Source organism: Seriola lalandi, unplaced genomic scaffold (genome assembly GCF_002814215.2).
Source record: "Seriola lalandi dorsalis isolate HSWRI2012SDOR001 ecotype SW California unplaced genomic scaffold, Sedor1 jcf7180002054692, whole genome shotgun sequence".
In the NCBI taxonomy this organism is placed as follows: domain Eukaryota; kingdom Metazoa; phylum Chordata; class Actinopteri; order Carangiformes; family Carangidae; genus Seriola; species Seriola lalandi.
In genome coordinates, this window is record NW_019525245.1 from 1,232,141 (window position 1) to 1,250,054 (window position 17,914).

General features: G+C 42.1%; 1 protein-coding gene across 1 annotated transcript in view; it reads right to left on the bottom strand.

The window, feature by feature from the left end:
- The window catches only part of LOC111667743 (low-density lipoprotein receptor-related protein 1-like), a 90,223-nt gene that overhangs the window by 34,959 nt on the left and 37,350 nt on the right, over positions 1-17,914 (bottom strand). The window contains exons 7-20 of the mRNA XM_023423515.2: positions 12,832-12,994; positions 11,521-11,743; positions 9,249-9,438; positions 8,995-9,138; positions 7,626-7,862; positions 6,909-7,089; positions 5,607-5,829; positions 4,921-5,110; positions 4,646-4,771; positions 3,734-3,874; positions 3,115-3,240; positions 2,904-3,020; positions 2,696-2,776; positions 1,528-1,695 (exon numbers count right to left, since the gene is read on the bottom strand). Coding sequence (XP_023279283.1) covers positions 1,528-1,695; positions 2,696-2,776; positions 2,904-3,020; positions 3,115-3,240; positions 3,734-3,874; positions 4,646-4,771; positions 4,921-5,110; positions 5,607-5,829; positions 6,909-7,089; positions 7,626-7,862; positions 8,995-9,138; positions 9,249-9,438; positions 11,521-11,743; positions 12,832-12,994 — 2,310 coding nt within the window. The remainder of the gene's footprint in view (positions 1-1,527; positions 1,696-2,695; positions 2,777-2,903; positions 3,021-3,114; positions 3,241-3,733; positions 3,875-4,645; positions 4,772-4,920; positions 5,111-5,606; positions 5,830-6,908; positions 7,090-7,625; positions 7,863-8,994; positions 9,139-9,248; positions 9,439-11,520; positions 11,744-12,831; positions 12,995-17,914) is intronic.

The following is a 17,914-nucleotide window of genomic DNA, read 5'->3' on the forward strand; positions in this document are numbered from 1 at the left end:
GTAGGTAGATTTCACTTTATCATGTGTTGATACTGCGTGACTAATAGGGACCAGGGACCTATTACAGCTGCTGATTGAAATGTAAATACTAGCTATGATTGTTGTACAGACTCCACTTTACGGAATAAATGACACAATGGTGTAGTCACCCACTCATTATAATAACAACCACCTGTCACAGCTGTGTTCCATGAGTACTAGAAAAAAAAAGTACCAGTGGCAATTTGTTTGTGAATAGTGGCTTTTAATGTTAGCTTAAGATTTTACTATTGACTTGTTACCAAAAGTTACTCTTGGTTACTAAGGTCCATATCTCCTTGAATCCAATACAGAGTACTCAATCCATCATGTGCAGCCTCTTTTGGAATTTTAATGTCCAGGTGTGCACAGCTGCACAGCGGCACAAGTTTGGATCCGGAAAAAATCCATCATCATGCAATATTAGTGGGTGTGTTGGATGGTTGGTATTAACTGCAGTCCCATCAGATGCAGCAACTCGTATTTCTACACACTCCGTCTGTGCTTTTCTTTGTTGATTTTATTCAGGTTCAGATCAAGGCGGACTGTAATCTAGCCACAAACTGTGGCAACTGCTACTGATACAAGTATTTTTTTAGTTTAATGCACAATTGAACAATACCAGGAAGTGTATTAGATTACAGGGTATGGTGTCTTCATGATAGTCTGCTGCATGAATGTGGATGGGAAGTCAAAGTCAAGGTGAAACCAGCCTGTGTGGGCTGAAAATGTAAACGCAAGATTAATGCAACATGACATTTTTACTTGATAACCCAACTCATGCCATACTGATATAAAAAATGTTTTGAAACTGTGTTAGATCAGTTGGTACGCACCAAACCCAGTCATATGATGGGCAACACATTCCATGTACATAGGGTTACTTTGAATTTGTGAAGACTGCATTTGGATTTAATGCTCCAGACACATGGAATAAGCTAAAGAGCGTTTTATAAGTTATCCACATTTTAGAAACAAGATTTATAACCTTCCCAAAACAGAATGCATTAGTTTTAACAGATCAGACTTGTTTTACTCACTAGATAAATGGCTGTGTTTTATAATCTTGGCTTTTTATGTTTTAAATTTTCCTTGCGTATTATTTTTATTACAATTTTGTCATTTTATTTTATTGTCATTTAAATTGTATTGTTATTTCTTTTTGGACTATCGGTTCATGAATTCTTTTTATGATGTTTTTTTACGTAGGCTACATCCAGGTCTCTCTTGAAAATGAGATTTCTGTCTCAGTGGGATTCACCTGAATAAATAAAGGATAAATAAATAAAACAAATAAAAAAAATGAATAAAAGGTTTGAGACCACTGTAGTTTTAAAATGAACTTGCTTGGCAAATTGGAAAAAAAATATTGTTTTACAATCTATAAGGATTTCTTATAATCCTTTATTTCTTCTTTTTTTTCATACAATAATGTGCTGCTGGAGAAGAGTTTCCAAACTGTCAGGGAGTGTAGCAAATACCACCTGATCAGCAGGTGAAGACACTGACCCTGATTGGTGCAGTTTGCGTGGGTTTCGTCGCTGTAGTCCCCACAGTCATTATCTCCATCACAGGTCCAGTAATCTGGGATGCAGCGGCCGCTGTTACACTTGAACTGAGCACTGGAGCAGGAGTGACTACAGCCTGCCTCATCACTGTTGTCTCCGCAGTCATTATCTGAAAAACAAACACAGTCAAACAACACCCACTCTCTCTCATTATGAGGCGCCCATTGCCTCAAAGGGGAAAAAAAAACAAAACAACATATGTTTCAATATGCAGAAAGTAATTGCTTTTCCTTTTTCACAATTAACACAGTGATAGTGAAAACTATGGAATACAAATGAAACAGAATATGAGAGATGAGAGTTAAAATAATGACAGAAACTGCATAGATCATACCATGCACCACGAGGGAATGTACCCAGCGCTGATACATTGAGCTTGGCAGCAGAGCATCATAAGCACTTTTATGCCCATACTAATGTTAAAGGGCAATCTAATGTATAACTGCTATCATATTTTACAGTAGTTCATTTCATAATCATCAAGGAAAGAAAATATTCTATGGTTAAACCTTTTTATCATTGAACCTGGCAGCCTATTAAATCTATATCGAATTAAATAGAGTTTCATTAATTTGATTGCTAACACAGTAACTGTGCTTTCAGCTTTCCATGTATTTGGCTGACTGAGTAATGCACTTACAATTTATCTGATCTAATTTAGCTTCAAACCTGTGTGCAGCAGACTAAATGAATGGCAGCAGTATTGGCCTCAGCCCGTGGCCATGTCCAGTTAGCAAAAAAGCAGCACTAAACTGTTTCTGTTTCCAGCCCTAGATCTAGACTAGCGTTACGGCTGCTGTGGTGCATGTTGATCTATGCACTAACCGGTCAGGTTTGGACAATTCAACTCATCAGAGCCGTCCCCACAATCCTTTTCTGAAAGACAGAACCAAGGGAAGACAGCAGAGTGGGCTAGCGGCACAACATGGAACAACAAAACCAATAACACAGAACAACAAAAGACAGGGAAGACAGGTGAAAACACACAAACATACAAGGTGACAAAAAGAAGAGTGTATGCCAATATGAGGCCGGCGGCTGTGACAAAAGGGAAGCGAGGAGTTGCTACACCGGAGAGGAAGAGGAGATAATAAAGAGCCCACACTAACCATTATCACAGCGCCAGTTAATGTTGATGCAGCGTCCATTGTTGCAGGTAAACTGGGTGAGGGGGAAACATGTGGGGTAGGCTGTGGACAGAGTTTAGACATGTTGTTACATGTTACACAACCGCACACTAAAATGTCAACCCAACCTTTACAAACAGCCATAAATCACACTGCATCTACTGTGTGGTGTGAGAATAAGTTGACCAACCGCAGGAAGCAGGTTCATCTGACCGATCACCGCAGTCATCGTCCAGGTCGCATGTCCATGAAAGAGGGATGCAGCGCCCACTCGCACACGAGTACTGATTAGGTGGGCAGGTTCGAGCTGAAAGACAACACGGCAGAGTTCACGTCACATGTGAAAAAAAAAAAAAAAACACCTGTCAGATTTCCATATGGCAGCGTGTGTGTTTGTGTACCTGAACAGGTGGTGTTGGATTCGTCCTCGTCGTTGCCACAGTCGTTGTCCCCGTCACACAGCCAGCGCAGAGGGATGCAACGGTTGTTCTTGCACTTAAATCTGTCTGTTGGGCAAGTATGCTGGTCTGGAGAGAAGAAAGGACACATTGAGTGTCAAGAAGGAAAATGAGAAGCCATGTGGGGGGGGGGGGGGGGGTTGTGGAAAGGTGAAAGAGTGGAGAGTTGTGACATGCAAATGAGCGAAAGAGAGGGCAGATATTCTAGCTGCTCTGGACTGGATTTTTGTTTTGTCAAGAATGGAAACAAGTCTGCACTTTGACCACAGGCAGACCAGATTCACAGACATTGCTACATTCCTCCTTGCACGCACACACACTCACAGCCTGTGTACTCGCACATACACACAATTAGCACATATAAACACTCATACTCACACGATTCAGAGTCTGCGCTCTCATTTCATTCTGGCATCACCAGACTGTCAAATTCAGACTGCCAGAGGTCATCTGACTCAGTACCAGCAGGAGGGGTAGCTGTTGTGAAACCGTGTGAGTGTCTGTCTGTCTGTCTGTGTGTGTGTGTGTGTGTGTGTGTGTGTGCGTGCGTGCAGTAACTCACGGCACAGCTCAGGAGCCTCATCGCTGTTGTCAAGACAGTCATTGTCTCCGTCACACTTCCAGCGCTCCTGGATGCAGCGGTTGTTCTTACAAGCGAACTCTCCAGGCTGGCACTGAGGAGGGGGCACGTAAGACGGGTTGGCTGTGGAGGGAGAAGTAGAGTAGAATAAAAAGAATGTGAAAAAGGGATCACTGAGGACATAAAAGGAAGGATACAGTTTTGGGTTTCAAAACTTTGGAACAGAAGGAAAATGAAGGGGGTTTGTGGAAAAGTGCTATTATATGAAAACTATGAAAACATACTAGGCTGAACCTGAGCTGACCGGTAGCTGTATAAAATTTAAGACATACATGTGATGGGAAAAAAATAACAGCAATACTTGTATAATAAAAAATGCTGCAATACTTTCCTTTGTAAAGATTTCTAGCTAACTGTTGATGCTGTTGTTGAGTTTGTGGTCTTGTTGTTTTATTAGTATTATCGTATTGTATTTATATTAAAATCCACCTTTTCCTTTAACCAACTTGGTGGAGGGCAACATAACACAAACACCTCGAATATTCCAGACTTCACTGCATTACATTATGCTGCTGTTAATTGTGGTGTGTCTCCATTTGTCTCCATTTGTTCTGAATATTTTATGGCGAACAGTTCTAACAAAACACACAGTCACTGTCACACAGCTTGACTCATCCTGTTCAACATACCGGGAATAAAACCTTGTCTATGTGATGGAACAAAATGAGTGCCTTGAGAAATACCCTTCAGTCTCACACACTCACACACACGCACGCACGCACGCACGCACGCACGCACGCACGCACGCACACACACACACACACACACACACACACACACACACACACACACACACACACACACCTACAAAGCAAAATTTTTTTTTGTACCTACCTTTGCAGCTGGTGTTGTCAGCTGGGTCTAATATTTGGTCTTCTGCACAGGCGCACTGTCTGCCTCCTGGTATAGCCAGACACAGACTGCTGCAGCCTCCATTGTACACACGACACGCATTAGGGCCTGTAGATGAACAAACAAGAATGTGCAGAGATTATAATAGTGTTTATATATGCTCCCTGTGCGTCTTTGGACAAGCATAACTTTTGTATTCATGTGTATATAGATGGCTGGATAGATAAGACCACTCTATGTGATGAGCTGCCCATTACCTTGCTGCTGCTGAGCGTCGTACATTCGGATTTCAAAGATGGGCGGTCGCTCATTGCGCAACAGAGTGGCAGTGCCAGTGGTGGTGTCCAGCTTGAAGATGCTGCCACTACGGTACTCGTTCCAGAACAAGAAGTGTTTGTAGTGGCACAGACCAAAGGCGTGGTTCAGTTCCTGACCTTCGTACACCGTCTGGTGATGTGAGAAAAGCAACAAGATGTGATGTGATGGACCTGTTTTCTGTTTTCTACCTGCGGTGCAATCTTGCACTGGATTTGGTTGGGATATACCAACACTACAATAGGTGAAGGCCACTTGAATGTCTAAGCAATAGCGGCCCTAATAACATTTTTAGTGATATTCAGACTATGTGTGTACATTTTTTACATCTCATTCATTCTATATCAACTATAACATTCCAGTTTCTGGATTATACATTTTAAAACAACAGAAACACCAACATCAAACCAAAATATAACCAACACACGGGCCACTGAAAACAAGATATCATCCATTTTAGCCACAGACTGTATTGTGACAGACCACCCACCCGGTCGTCTACTGCTTTAAAACTCAGGCCTTATTAGTTCACTCACAGCTGCTAAGAGTCATTTCCAGCTCTCATTCCACCGAACCGCTCCGTCTCTAGACTGCGGTAAAATTAATTCTCATGATAGCGGGCGCTGACCTTGCGTTCCGAGCTGTTAAGGTAAACCATCTCAATGCGGTCGTAGTAGGCGTCCACCCAGTAGAGGATGCCCTGCGGGATGTCCAGACTCAGGCCGTTGGGCCACAGCACCGTTTTGCTGGTCAGGAACACGTTCCTGTTGGAGCCGTCCATCCAAGCCCGCTCAATTTTGCCTCGCTTGCTCTCCTTAGGGTCCTCCTCCCAGTCTGTCCAGTACATCCACCTGAGGAAGCAACACGGGAACTGTTACGTGTGTGTGATCTTGCTATCACACATGTGATAGCAATACAAATAAGGAGAACATTTGCCATCTTTACGGCTCCATAGTGTTTCTCAGTTGTTCTGCCCACAGGCAAACCGGTGTTTGTCACCAGGTGCTTTAGGACCTGTCAATCTTCACCACTGATCTCCGCTCAGCCTGTGAGCACTGGCTGTCGACAACTTTGTGCAAAGCTAGACACATTATTCTGTCGGAATATGACTGACATTAGCATTAACTTTTCATCCATTTTCCATCTGTCTCTTTCTCTTCCTTTCCTCGCTGCAAACTTCTCCTCCTCCTCCTCCTCCTCTTTCTCTCTCAGCCTGATTGATTGCAGGCATTAGTGGAGGCGAGTGCCTTTCCCCTGGGGATTGTGTGGACACACATCACCCTGTCACTAGTAATCCAAAGAATGAGTGCATGTTTATGAGCATGTGTTTCTCAGAGAGAGCAAGCGAGCCTAGGAGGTCATATCAATAAGAGACATCCATGCACAGCGAGATTAAGAGCTATTCGAAAGAGCGCGAGAGAGATATGCTTGTGTGTTAATAAGCTCGTGGAGGAAATCTGTCTTGTAATATGCAAAATGCTGCATCTGTTTTAATAGTGTGTGAAAAGTCTGGTCAAAAGGGATGTTACATTTCAGGGTGATAATGGTAAAAAAAAAAACTCGGATGTAAAGTGTAAAATTAAAGCTCCCTGTGAAGAGACACAGACAAGAGACGGTGGAAAAACAGTCCTCACTAGTGGTGAATAATAAAACCAATGAACAGCTCAGACATGAGATAAAAGTGAAACTGAGACAGGAGGAGAGCAAACAGAGATACGAGTCACAGAGCAGCCAGACATGCATGCACCATACTTCATTAACCAGCCATCTCAAAGTCAGCATCATTTCAACGGCTGCCTAAAACTTGCACCTGTCTGCCGCCTTTTCCTCTACCTCAGCTGTGCAACTCTGGATCTTGTTCACTGATCTTCATTCTCTTTGTCTGGAACCAAAACACAAAGCTATTTTGCTCCGTCTTTGTCCACCTTACCCGTGTAGAGGATCCACTACAATGGCACGAGGGTGAGTCATTTTTCCCTCAATGAGGGTTTTGCGGGTCTGTGAAGCCTTTTCCAGCCGAGCCACACTGATGGTTTTCTTAGGACCATCATCTGTCCAGTACAAGTTGTCAGCCATCCAGTCCACAGCTATGCCCTCCACTGTGTGGATTCCTGAGACAAATGCAAACTGCTGGTGAGAAGTCTGTTTCTGCAGCACAGATATTAACTTCACTCACAACAAAGTGTTTTCAGAAGTCAGGAATTTCATTTTTGATCTCATACTGGATCGCTGTCTATTGATGCATATCTTATTATTATTATTGAGTCATTTTGTCATGTTGACTTTCAACGTTTTCAGTCATTTTGTTACACTGGAAATGAGTCCGGTGCAAAGAAATTCTTGATCTCAGTAGTATAGCTCGGATTAATGAACATTAAACAAAAACAAATATGTTTCTGTTAACAAGATTTTGAGCTTGTGAAATAATTGTAAAGCCTGTGGCTGTTTGTCACCTCTTTTACAACCAAAACGTGTGCCAAAATTTATACTTTCCATTTACAGTAAATGTGTGTTTGCATGCGTGAATTCAGTGTCAAACACAGTGCAGAAAGTTTGAGTTAAAGGTTTCCTGTTTTGAGTCTGCGGTCAGATGATCAAAAATTCTCTGTGCATTTTTTGTCTCTCAAATTAGCTGCTGTTGCCCCACCTTCTTTCAGAATAGTATCCCTCTCTGTTCCGTCAATCTTCTGTCGTCCGATGATGTAGCTGGTGGCGTCGGCAAAGTAAATGAACTCGCTCTCAGCATGAAAGTCCAGAGCTCTCGGGTTCATCAGATTCTCGATGGGGATCATGTACTCATCTGGCACCTTGGCATTCATGTCCATGCCCCTGATGACCCCTGGGCGACCTTTACCGTAGACCAGGAAGAGCTCATGTTCGGGTTCTGGAGCAAAACCAGAACAGAAAGACAAAAGAGCGTAGCTTAGACCTGCATTTATATGTGTAATTGTGTATTAATTATAATGTGTATGGATTACACAAGTGAACAACATGCGAGATCAGCAAAAGCCCTAAATGAAAATTAAGTGATTTTCAATCGAGAGACAGATGGACAGGAGGAGAGATTGCCTTTAGTTAAATCAATTGTGTCGTTTTCAAGGACAGTCTATTCTCAGGTGGCAGATCAATATAATGCTATTAATGGCTGAAAGAATATTAAAACACTTCTCAGAACAAGCTGAATCAGGCTGACGGCTTAATGGGGAGGTCAGCGGAGAGCTAGAGAGCCACACTAAGTTATGGTGTTGCTCAGCTATTTTGTACATAGGCTGCCCTTGGCTTTAGGTCAAAAGAGCTGAATCACTGTGGCCTTCACGTTCATACTTACAGTTAATGCTGGAGCATCGATTTTAATCTGGATGTTATTAAACACTTACATTAACATCTACATAGAATAAAAGTCAATATTGTCACAATAATATTTTCATACAAAAAATTGATATTTAAAGGAAATTCAAACCAGTTAGTTTTAGTTTTATCTATTGACATTAATTTAGCAATTGGAACATTTATCTGTTACTTTCCACTAATTGTTTCAACTCTTTATCTATTAGCTATTTGAACCATTTATCCATTACTTTGAGATAACTATTTCAACCGCTAATCCATTAATTTTAGCTAACTATTTCCATTTATCTGGTTTTTTTTTTACTATTTCACCATTCATTCATTACTTTTACCAATTTATTTATCCATTTGGCTTACTCTTAGCAGTCAATTTATTTCAACGTTTTAGTGTTCATATTACTTTTAATTAACTATTTAGACCTTTGTACTTGCCTCTGTTATGGTCAACTCAATACGTTTTAATTTTCAAATTAATTAAGCTACCTTACACGTACCACCTGGCAACTGCAGACGTACCCCCTGGTTGGGAGTCACTGCTGCAGTGAATGTCTTTTGACAGGTGCACTTACAATACTGGAGTTTCTTTGTAGACAGTTTAGAAGAAGGTGTGTTGATTTGCAGTTGCTAAAATGTAATCATTGTTTCATTACACTAGAAGTCCTACTCACTTTTGCAGGACTTGCCATCGCTGCCCAGGCTGAATCCAGAGCGACAGCGGCAGGTTCGGGTCTTGTGGCCGTTTCCCAGCAGACAGATGTCAGAGCAACCTCCAGCCTTCCCAAACTGGTCCACCTCACATGCGTGGCTACGCACTGGACACCAATGAGGTGGCAAATACAGTTAGTATCAATACAATATTCAGCTGTGCATGAAAAATCAATGTGTGTGTTTGCGTGCGTGTGTGTGTGCGTGTGTAGCCTACCCTGAGGCTGACGTCTCTGGTGGTAGACATGCAGCGCTCCTCCCTTGTCCACCCTGGTCACTACTTGGTAGTCTGTGCTGTTGAAGCGGTTGACCCTGATCACGCTGGTCTTAGGCTGCATGTTGGCGTTGTCTGAGTTGGTGGCATACAGATAGTTTTCAAACACCGTCAGCCCATACAAGTGCTCGATCTGAAAAAGAAAAAGAAAAACGGTAGATTAAAGAACGTGTGAAAACTGAAAAAATGAGCGCGATAGTACTGGATCAAAGGAACTAAAAAAATCACAGTGCATGATTTTCTTTGACTTTCCCAGTCTATGAAAGATTTGACATGGTCTTTCTTTCAGCTAGAAGATAAATGTACTTCCTACTTAGTCTGGCTAAGACTTACAGTCCAACCACTGATGTCAGTTGTTACCATGAATGACTATAGGACAGATCTGTCTCTAAAAGATAGATATGCAAGTGCTTAATTCCTTCCTTTCCTTCCAGATTGTTAAAACGATGTATATGCTGTGATGAGGGCTGTCTAGGCAGAAACACATCAGTACTGCTTTTGTGATAAAATCCAGTGAAAAGTCTTTGTTCATCACTTTGGATGAGCAAATGTCTACCAAGAACAATTTCCAGTGTTGTACTCTCCTGCATCACTTTGCACAGCCTTGTGCAATGTGAGCATTCCTGTGGTTAACATGCTTGTAAACAATAATGATGGATTCAAACAATGCCACAATTCAATGTGAAGCGGCATTTTACTGAATCCATTATCTTCTGTATCAGGACAGTTCAGAGGCTATTGTCACAATCACTGTGGCACCTGACCTCAAAACAAGAGAGGCATTGTTCAAATTATCCTCCACGTCGTTTTTTCCAATGGTTCGTTTTATTTTGCAAGAGTCTTAACAGGTAATGTAGCATGAAGGAGAAATATGGTTGCCATGGTAACCTGCAGTTTAATAAACCATGTGCACTGATGTAGAACAGTGGTTAAACTGTTTATCGTAACTCTTTTGGAGGTGTCCTGATATACAATTTCAACAGCCACTCACTCAGAAACGAGTGTTTTCCGTTGCCATGGTAGAAAGTGGTTATTGTGAAGTGATGAAGTGTCTAGAGATTCCACAGCTCTCCAAAGACAGAAGTCATGGACAAACTAGCTTCTATCTGACGAAAAAAATCGGGAAGAAAAGCAAGGTAAGGACTTTCAGATCTGAGCAGGCCACTGACTCAAGTGTCCCAACAGGCCGTGTAAGAACCAGCATTAAAACCTGAGATGGGAGTGTGGTCTATCACAGCATGCTGTAAGAAGCTCAGTGGGCCATGGAGAGAAACACAGAGACACAGCCAGCCAGAGAGATACACAGAGTTATTAACGAAGGCTGGAGGGCAATGCTCTGCTGAGGTGAAACACTCGATGGAAACCTATTAGTATCATACTGTTAGGAAAATTGATGGTGCTCTGTGTCACCTTTACTCGCAGATCTAGCCAAGACAAACCTGACCAACACTAGCTATGAGAAAAAAATGTGAGCTACTTGATTTCACACACTTAAGGTTTCAAGTGGCTGTGAAAATCCAACGGCAGAAAACGAGTACATCAAAATATGATGAATCTAGGGGCTCTCAATAGGCAGAGATGGGACACTTTTTCTCTAATCAACACCCTCAGCTTCTTGATTTAAGCTTTTGAACTGTAATCTGTATAAAAAAAGAGTTTCCCTTGCAGCTTACAGAGACCTTAATAAACACATGCTCCACACAAAACAGCCCAAACTCAGAATCATCAATAACCACACTTTGACCTGAAGGATGTGCATGTATTAATCCCCTATTACACACACACTCAAAGCAATAGATTGTGGTTTGTGTGTGCGTGTGTGTGTTTGTGTCCTTAGGCTCAGTGAGTAAATGAAAGCCATTACTTCTCCACAGATCACAGTAAAAGCCATGGTAACAGGTTTAAGAGCCACTGTGCTTCACCAGCGCTGCAACGTCGACAGCCTCAGTATCAGACGCTATTAATCAGCAGCTTTAATGAAAAACCAAATGTCCACCATCTTCTCTGTGCTCATAACTCACTGGCCAGGAACACATCACAGCAGGACACAGGAGAAAGATAAGATGTATTATAGATATATAGGGAACTCTACAGCACACTAGAGTTTTTAGAGTGTTATGAATGGCATACACAAGCACAGTAAATCTAAGAGAGATGACCTCTCTACAAATGGAAGATAATAGGAGTGTGGTGTGTCCGGTACAGCTGTCCTCACCAGCAGGCCTTGGATGATGGTGTGTCGGTTCTTGCCTTCATAGTCCACCACCTCAATGTAGTCCAGATAGGCGTCGGCCCAGTACACGAGCCTGCTGACAAGGTCCAGCGTGATGCCGTGGGGGAACACAATCTTACTGTCCACGAGCTTGGTACGGTTCTGACCATCCATGTCACAGCGCTCCACCTTGGGGATCTGACCATAGTCTGTGAAGAACACCTTCCTGCAGAAACAAAGGATCAGACCTGAGTGAGGATGGATGGATGGATGGATGGATGGATGGATGGATGGATCAGGTGAATTGGCAAACTGCTTCATTTTCAGCACATATGGCTTTGCTACAATTCATTGATCAGCCCTTTTCAGTATGCAAAAGGAGAAAAGTAGAAAAGATCTATGATGACAAACAGCAAGCAAGATTAATTGTTTATGTCATTTTGTCAAAAAAACAAAGCTGAATATCTTCAGGTTTGTTGGTTTGACAAATCACGATACCTGAGGTCCTCAACTTGGAGTCAGTAACTCTCCTACAGCATTTTCATCCCCAAATGTTTTGTGTTTCTTTGTGAATATTTGCAGCTTTACAGACCAGCAATATTCTGAAGGAACACATTTCTACAGTAAACCTGATTAGAACCAAACACAGAAGGTCAGATCATTATCATTATTTAGTTTTTCACTGATGCCAAAACAAAACTGACATATTGATAGCTTCAAATAACAAATCATGCTCACAGTCCTTGTAAAAGTTTTAGCAAACAACATTTTTTTTTTTTTTTGAAAAATGTGCCTTAACCAAACTGGAAAAACAACAATACAAAAACAATACCACAATCAGTACCAAGTAGATGAAGCCTAACAGAAATATAACAATGCTGTTTTCTTTCAATTTGACTTATTTCAACAGTCAGTGAGGGATTTCTGGAAAGCTCTGTGGTCACTAATGTAACAGCACAACAGGGGTTGATTTTTGCAGTCATATTGTTATTATTGCTGTGTTTTTCCTCCTCTAATGACAGTGCAGACTACAACAAATACACAGCTACACCAACTCTACCTGACCTTGTTCCTGGAAGAACCAATTACAGCGGAGGAAACTGCGTGGGATGAAAATGATGTGCGAGCAAATGTGTGCACACATACACACATTCACACAATCATGGTCTCTCTTTTTTTTTTTTTTTTTGTGCAAACACACAAGCTCCAAACACACAGAGCATTTAGAAAACTAGCACATATACATATATAACACCTGTCTCTGTATCTGTGTGTCTTTATGTGAAAAACAAAAAGTAAGATTTGCAAACTGACCCCATAGTGGGGTCCAGGGCGATGCCTTTAGGGTTGTACAGCTCCTGGTCCAGGAGGGTGACACATGTCTGCCCGTCCTTGTCACACACGAAGATCCTGTCGTCCACGTCATCCACAAAGTAGAAGTTTCCGGTGAGCCAGTCGATGGCCATCTGCTCCACATCTGGACGGAGAAGTGGGAGGAGGGGTGAGGAGGGGGTAAGATAGGACACAGGAGGTGCAAGGGAAAGCAAAAACAGTGTTTCTAGTACATGAATTGATTCTTTTGGCACAGAACTTGAGCGTGTGATGGTGAGTGAGAGGTTTGACTCATACTCATGTGATAAGTAAACTAGTCAGCAATACTGTGTACTTACACATACTTCAACAGCTCTCTGTGTCTCAACCACTCTCACATACACATTGACGCACAGACGAGATTCTTAGGTTTGGACTTGGGGCACTTTCCTTGACTGACAAACGAGATGACAGCCAAGTCCAATTATTACATATCAAGGTAATGTGTCTGTCATTCAAAAGTCACTAAGACAGACAGAATATGAGACAGGCTGTTTGTTGCTTTGAGGAGTGTGATGTTGCCGTAGCTGTAGCTAAGCGACGACGGGTGTGTGGTTTCTGCTGGGTTTATTTTACTGAGCCTCTGCTCACAGGGAAGACCAGCGCCCCACCCATCAATGAAAATCAAACACCTAGATGCGTGCACATCGCACCACACAGGTAGGAACTTGGAACTTTTACAGCCTGCAACATAGACAAGGTTGGAGAAGGAAAAACTAGAGTACCCCTGAACTGTTCTGAATGTGGTGCAAGAGCACAGAGGGAGGGTCTGACAGAGGAGGAGTGAACAAGAATAACATTAGACATTACTGTACCCCTCTCCCTGGTTCTCTCTTTCCCTCCTCTTCCTTCCTTTCCTCAAACACCAGCTCAACCATGCTGAGTCTGAGCCAAGGATCAGAGAAAGAAAGCTATTGTTAAAGCTCAAGGAAAGGAGGTGTGAGGTTATTAAAGGTCCAGACTGATGAATTTCCTGTAGTATATTTATTCATGCACTGTACTTGAGTATAATCCTACTTGTACTTTATATATTCTATTTTCTAACTATATATTTTTTATTTTACTATATTTTAGAGGAAATTGTTTTCTTTTCACTCCACTACCTTTTGACAGCTACAGTTACTAGTTAATTTGCATACTGAGAACTTAAATGATTCATTATTATTGTTGGACCTCAGTCCATTCAAACGGTGGAGACCACATGTTCTTTTGTTCAAAGGGGGCCATTTCAACTCTGTCTCCCAGAATCCTTCACCTTTCACACCTGGATGTGAAACCCACCCACAGACCTGACAACCAGCTAGTATTGGTCACTGTGTGACATGTGACCCAAGGTGTCACCAGGCAACCAAAACCCAGCTGAAGCCCTTAGCTCTCTCTTTCTCTCTCTCTCTCTCTCTCTGTCTCTCTCTCTCTCTGTCTCTCTCTCTGGCTCAACTCTCAGCAACATGTTAGCATTGTTGTTGCTACCTGGAACCTCCTCTCTGCAGGCCCGCTCACAGCAGACTGCTGCACTTCACTGTTTCTCAACAGCAGCTATGCAAGGGCCTGCCTAAGATTAATCAGGAGTGAACAAGATTAATTAAGCGCCAGCGCCTACTGCTCAACTGCTGATTTTTCAAGCAAGAGGAGCCACGGAGCATTGACAGCATTGAGCGGCTAACTCTGTAGGAAGCGTCAATATTGGCTGTGTCCCGGGGATAACTTAAATATTAATTGAGGTTTTTATTAAATATTAATATATTTAACATGAACATGTTGTTAATTTCTGGTAGCCAATAACTGATAATCTACCAATATAGAATATTAAACTTTCCAACATTATATAAAAATAGTTACAGTTCCCTCCATCTAGACCAGCTACATTAAAATTATGCTAACACAGTGCATCAGTAATTACAATCCAATAATATAACTCATAGCAAAAAGTACTATTAGCAACACATTTTGCTAATAGTGCAATACATCGCTAGTAAATGGTTATTTTTTCTTTTTGGCCAATTGGGGGAAGAGGAAACAAGATGAAGACAACTATCGCCTTCAAGATTGTACGTTACAAACAGTTACTTGGTTTTCACATCCAGCAACACAGAGACACATTAGCATTCATTTAAAGTTGTTAAAAAAAAAAGAAACCTGCTTCCCGCTGTGGCCAAAAACTACAGTGACATTCAACCAAAACATGGAAGTTGTGGCCAGAACATTAAACTGCTGAGTAGAGCTAAGAGGAACTGTAGAGTCAGAAGCTAATGATCTGTGGTAATCATGTGCTGCAATGCTAATATAAAAATACAGATTATAGCAGATGTAAGTAACATTTTGAATGCAGATTTTTACTTGTATCTGAGTATTTTTACACTGCGACTTTGTTACTTTTACTTATTTAAAGGATCTGAATACCTCTTCCTAAACTGACTGTAGTGCCTTTAAATATTAATCTTAGCATGGAGAATGAAAAGTAGCTGCATATGAGCTAGAGAGAGAAATTGAGAGAGAGGGAGAGAGAGAGAGAGAGGGAGAGAGAGAGAGAAGGGTGAAGGCTTCACAAACGACAAGACTTGTATTTTCACAGCTGCAATGAGCTCTGTCTTGCATAGAACTGTCCTCACACACATACACAAACACCTCAGATATAGGACTGAAGTCGTGCTGCAGGGGTTCTTGATCATGCAGGGCTCAGTGCTACGGGTGGAGGTCTAATGTGGTGGTATGTTTACTAGGGTGATAAGGTCACTGTGCTGTTTTGGGGAAAGCAGAGGAGGATCGATTTCTCCAAAAAAGAAAAAACGGGGTGGGGGAAATGACGAAGCAGATTCCTGCGAATAGCATAAAGTGCGCACACTGAAAGCTTACCAGCCATGGACCAATAAATCTGGCTGTAATTCCAGAGGAGCCCTCTGTGTTTAGAATAACTGACACATTTTTTCTGAGGAGCACGACTAGCAAAGAGAGGGAAATGGCACACTTTCAAATATTTTGGGTTCGGGTAAAAGTGGAAAACGGATAAAAGTAAAATGCAGAGGGACAGAGAGGAGAGGAAGAAAAAGTGAGAAAGTAAAAGAAAGAAGACATAGAAGAGAAGAAAGAGGGAGAGAGAGGGAGAGAAAGAGATCTGATTTCCACTAGGGAAACTTGGCCATTGTGCTGCAGCATTTCTGAGGTTTATGGGAATCAGGGGCCGTATTCCCAAAGGTGCTCTTAATTTTTAACACAGAGTTCTCTGTTTAAACACTTCCAGCTGCTCCACAACACACTGATTCACTGATTAAGCAATGGATAAACAATGGGGGAGAAAAGAGGAGATTGTGTAATATTCTAAAAGTGTGCTGAAAGCCCTGAAAAAAAATGTCCGTCCCCTGCTCTCTGACACCGTTTGCTCTCCATTTTCCTCCACTTCTGCTAAACAGAGATGGCTCCTGCAAAGCCGGAGACTTTTCTATCTCCACCCATTCTCCTTCCTTCTCTCCTCCTCCATGCACCATCCTCCTGGCCCTCCCCTTTGTCTGCTCCCCAGAGGTGGGAAAACAGTCTGGATTCATTAACTGCAGCTCTGACTGGCTGAAAATATGCTATACAAAACAAAACGGCATAATTGAAAAAACAGAACCGGCTGCCTTCTTCGTTTTTTTCCCTCCTCTCTCTAAACAACTTGTTTTCTACATGTTTTCTTGTTCATCTCTGTGCTCCCTATTGGTCTAAGAAAAACAACAGCCAAGTGGATGTCGAGATAATGTATTGGTAAATAGAGCAATTCTGGGTAGAGTTTTACTCCAGTAACTATATGTAAGAATAGAAGAGAGGGGCATACATCTTCACAGGCGCCCACTGCTAGTACTACGCTGATAACACAGGGGATCAATAGCGTTGTAATATCACTAGCATTACCTTTAATGGAGCTGATATGGCTTTGGTTTCTCTGATCTGTCACTTTTAAACTGTGACTGAAGCTTTAACACCAAGTGCTCATACACCCCAACCCCCACTTCCCCTCGCCAACCTCCCTCACTCCAAAACGCTCCCACAACACTCCCATCTGGAGAAAGCGTCACAGCAGAAAAACACGGGCAGAGGGGGAGAATGACAAAATGAAATGAAAAGAGCAAATGGACTGGTTTTTTTTTGGTTCTAAACGTGGTTTTGTTGAGGCCCACTATAGGCATAGGACAAAGGGAAATGCAAATGGAACGAGGTTCAGGGTTAATGTATGTGAGGAGAGAGACACAGACAGAGAGAGAGAGAGAGACAGAGAGTGTGTGTGAGAGAGAGACAGAGACAGAGAGTGTGAGAGACAGACAGAGAGAGAGTGAGAGAGAGACAGAGTGAGTGAGTGAGAGGAAGAGAGAGAGAGAGAGGTTTAAAGTGTTTTGAATGGAGAGAAGATTTGAAAATGTGCTGACTTGCTTGCCTTTTAACAGCACATGACCTCTTAAGAAGATTTCAGGCCAGTGTCTGTGTTAAGCAGCACACTGCAGCTCACTGTGCAAGGGTAGGGGCAGGTACTGTAGCTCTTACAGTACAAGCAGGGAAGGGAGGCTTAGTGGCAGCTCTGGGATCCCTCCTCCTGTGCGTCTACTTTTTACTGAATGTAAATCTTTCCCTATTTCTTTTCCAAGTTTCCGCCCTATAGGGAGAGCTCTAAGCACCCGAAACAACTGATCGAACTGATTTACACCTGGACTAGATTTACTCAGAGGTTGTTTGCGTCCTGTTTCAATAAGGCGTTCCTCACCACAGGTTACAATAAATGATGTCTGATAAGCACAACTCATTTAGAATGGGTTGTATGCTATTGAAAGTGATACAATTTTAAAATAAAAGCTACAATTACTGGAAAAATAAATTACATTTTAGTCTAATAACACACACAGGGGTGATACATCACCACTTTCGTGTGTTTCACAATCGTTAGCAATGGCAAGAGACAGGCAAATATATGTCAAATATAGAATGACAGTAAGTGTATGTTTCATGAACTCTGAAAGTAGAAACTGGGGGAGAGTGAGAGTTTGATGGGAAGGGGGGGGGC